This window comes from Octopus bimaculoides, chromosome 17 (assembly GCF_001194135.2).
Source record: "Octopus bimaculoides isolate UCB-OBI-ISO-001 chromosome 17, ASM119413v2, whole genome shotgun sequence".
Taxonomy (NCBI): Eukaryota; Metazoa; Mollusca; class Cephalopoda; order Octopoda; family Octopodidae; genus Octopus; species Octopus bimaculoides.
Genome location: NC_068997.1, coordinates 27882643 through 27885284, shown reverse-complemented (window position 1 = coordinate 27885284; position 2642 = coordinate 27882643). Strand labels below are relative to the sequence as shown.

Sequence of the window (2642 nt, the reverse complement as noted above, 5' to 3'; positions counted from 1 at the left end):
ATATATATATATAAGCGAAAGAAAGGTGAAGTAATACAAGAACAGAATAAATAAAACAAAAGAAGAGAAAGCGAGAACAGCTGCTGCACACAATATCTAAAATCATTTTATTCAAAGTAATTTATAGTTTTCAATAGAGTGAAAGAGAGTAACAAGGTAGATAGCTAGATAGGGCGTGAGGGTTAGTGGGACGTGAGAGATAAAGAGAGAGAGAGATAATCGTTGTGTAGATGATTTGATAGTTAAACGAATGAATGGAGAATTGATGTGTATATGTACACACACACACACATATCTGTCAGTTTGAAATGTGTATGTTTATATCCATATCTATCTATCTATCTATCTCAGTTTGTTGGAAGAGCTTGCTTCGTTAGCGGATTTCTAATAATCGGCAGGCTTCAGGGAAAACTTACATCTGTTGGAGTAGATCATAAACAGCACTTTACCTGCGAACTTCTTTCTATCAGCTGTACCTGTGAAAGGTACAACTGGAGTTATAAACACCACCACAATACAATGCAACCCGCCTTACACTTTTATTTGTGAAGTTACAAACGGAGAATACCAGCCACTTGTTACTTATTTCTAAAGAGGGACGAGCGAAAAATTCCGGGTTTATGTTATCTTGTACAGAAAGAAGTCGGATTAAGTTAATTGCATCTACACTGTTATATATTTGTATATTCTATACATTTCTAAACAATAATATACATATTCACTTATATACACTTGTATATAGAATTATATAAGCAATGTAACCAATGTGTATAAGTGGAGAGAAAATAATCTTTGGCTTTCTGTCATTGTATATATATACACACTTATTAATAAATACATCAGTTTAAAAATAACTAATCTTGCACACCGAGGCTTAATTAGTTGGAAAATAACTTATTAAAACGTGGTTTGTAAGCCACTATTAATCACACAGAACACGCACACACACGCAGATAATTGAAGTTACATCGAAAAATATAGATAAGTCAATTTATACACGTAACTTTAAAACATATTAAAAAAAAGAACCCATTTTGTTCTATAATTTACAAAAACTAATTAATACACACAATATTTATATATTGGAAAGCAAATATTTGTCCTTATTACGCTCATCACCCAGTGTTTGTTATTCTTAATTATCGGCCGAAATTTAACTACTTATTTGCACAAGTGTGTGTTGTGTGAAAATGATGTTTACCAAAATTCAGTGCCTTGTAGGCTTTAGGATCCTAATGTTTCTACAAATCCTGGCTTTACTATGTCTATTCACCACCGTTACCTTTGCGACGTCTGTAACATCCATTGATAAACCTTCATACCAAACATCAAGGGGTAAGTACTTCAAAAAATTTCTAGTTTCTCCGGAGGAGTTTCAATTTCGAAGCGTTTCTATACAATAGCGTCGGAAATTATCTCGAGTATCTGAAACTATATTTTCTTTGGAGGTGTATGTTTTAAGCATTGTCCATTACGATTTTGCATTTTGGAGCGACAGGTTAGGGTGCTTTTCAGTTCTTTTTTTTTTCAGTTTCGGGGTTTTCCTGAAAATTAAAAGAATAAAATTATGTAAATTTTCGAAGAATCATAATTTCAGATACAAAGACCATAAAACTGAAACCATTGAAAACATTTTCAAAAGAAGTTCCAAACTGGAAAAAGTACGGGCAAAAAAAAGGTGGGGCAACCCCTACCCCCACCTTTTCTTAGTTTTCGAATAACAATCAACGATATTGAAAACTTACACATTCGGTGAATTAGTTTGGGGCTCATTATATAATTACCGACTCTTTTCTATCGGAACACACAAAATAGATTGGATGTCACCTGATAGGGAAGGAAAAGGTTAAAGAAGGGAGATGGGGTGAACAAAAGTTAACAAAAATTTATTTTTGGAAAAAAAATTTCAGAGTAGAAATTTGTTGTATGAAACATTACCACTACTGATGATGGTACATGAATAGATCTGGCTCCTTTCTTTTCCAATGATGTGCGGAGCATCTGTTCCAAAACTCAACCGATTTTCCTTATTTAATATTTACATATGTCATTTTGGTAAAATTCGTTACAATATCCTATTTGCGCCCATTTATTTAACATTATGAGTTCAAATTCTGGTCTGGCGTCGATGATTCACCTCCTTCTGTCACCCAGCTCTTTCCAAACAAATTTTCAAGGAAAAGGAGTGTTGGTGTTAAACCTGGTGCCAGCAGATTGGTCTATACTAAAGCTACCTAAGCACGGTCCTTGAAGGACCAGGCGATGGTGTTAACTGACTGTCTGATATTCTACAGAAATGCTATGCTCTTTTTAACTGAATTATTCACCGTAAACTGCGTCAGTAACTCGTAAACCGAAACATGACTATCCTTCCAAAAGACACACATAGCCCCAGTGTATAGTATTTTAATGAAAATATAGTTTTGCTTTTAGAAAATTCAGCATTATGGTTAAGAAGCTCACTTAACGACCGCATGGTTTCGGGTTCAGGCCCACTGTATGGCATTTTGATCAAGTGTCTTCAACAGCTATAAATCCAGGCTGACCGATGCCTTGTGAGTGAATCTGGTAGATGGCAACTGGGTGGAAGCCTATCGTGTGTATATATATATATATATATATATATATATATATATATATAT

At 34.2% G+C, this 2642-nt stretch overlaps 1 protein-coding gene across 1 annotated transcript in view; it reads left to right on the top strand.

Moving 5' to 3' along the window:
* The first annotated feature begins 82 nt into the window (after nucleotides 1-82).
* LOC106872651 (acid phosphatase type 7) overlaps nucleotides 83-2642 on the top strand; it is a 39134-nt gene continuing 36574 nt past the window's right edge. Inside the window, exon 1 of the mRNA XM_014919714.2 lies at nucleotides 83-1335. Coding sequence (XP_014775200.1) covers nucleotides 1191-1335 — 145 coding nt within the window. The 5' untranslated portion in view covers nucleotides 83-1190. The remainder of the gene's footprint in view (nucleotides 1336-2642) is intronic.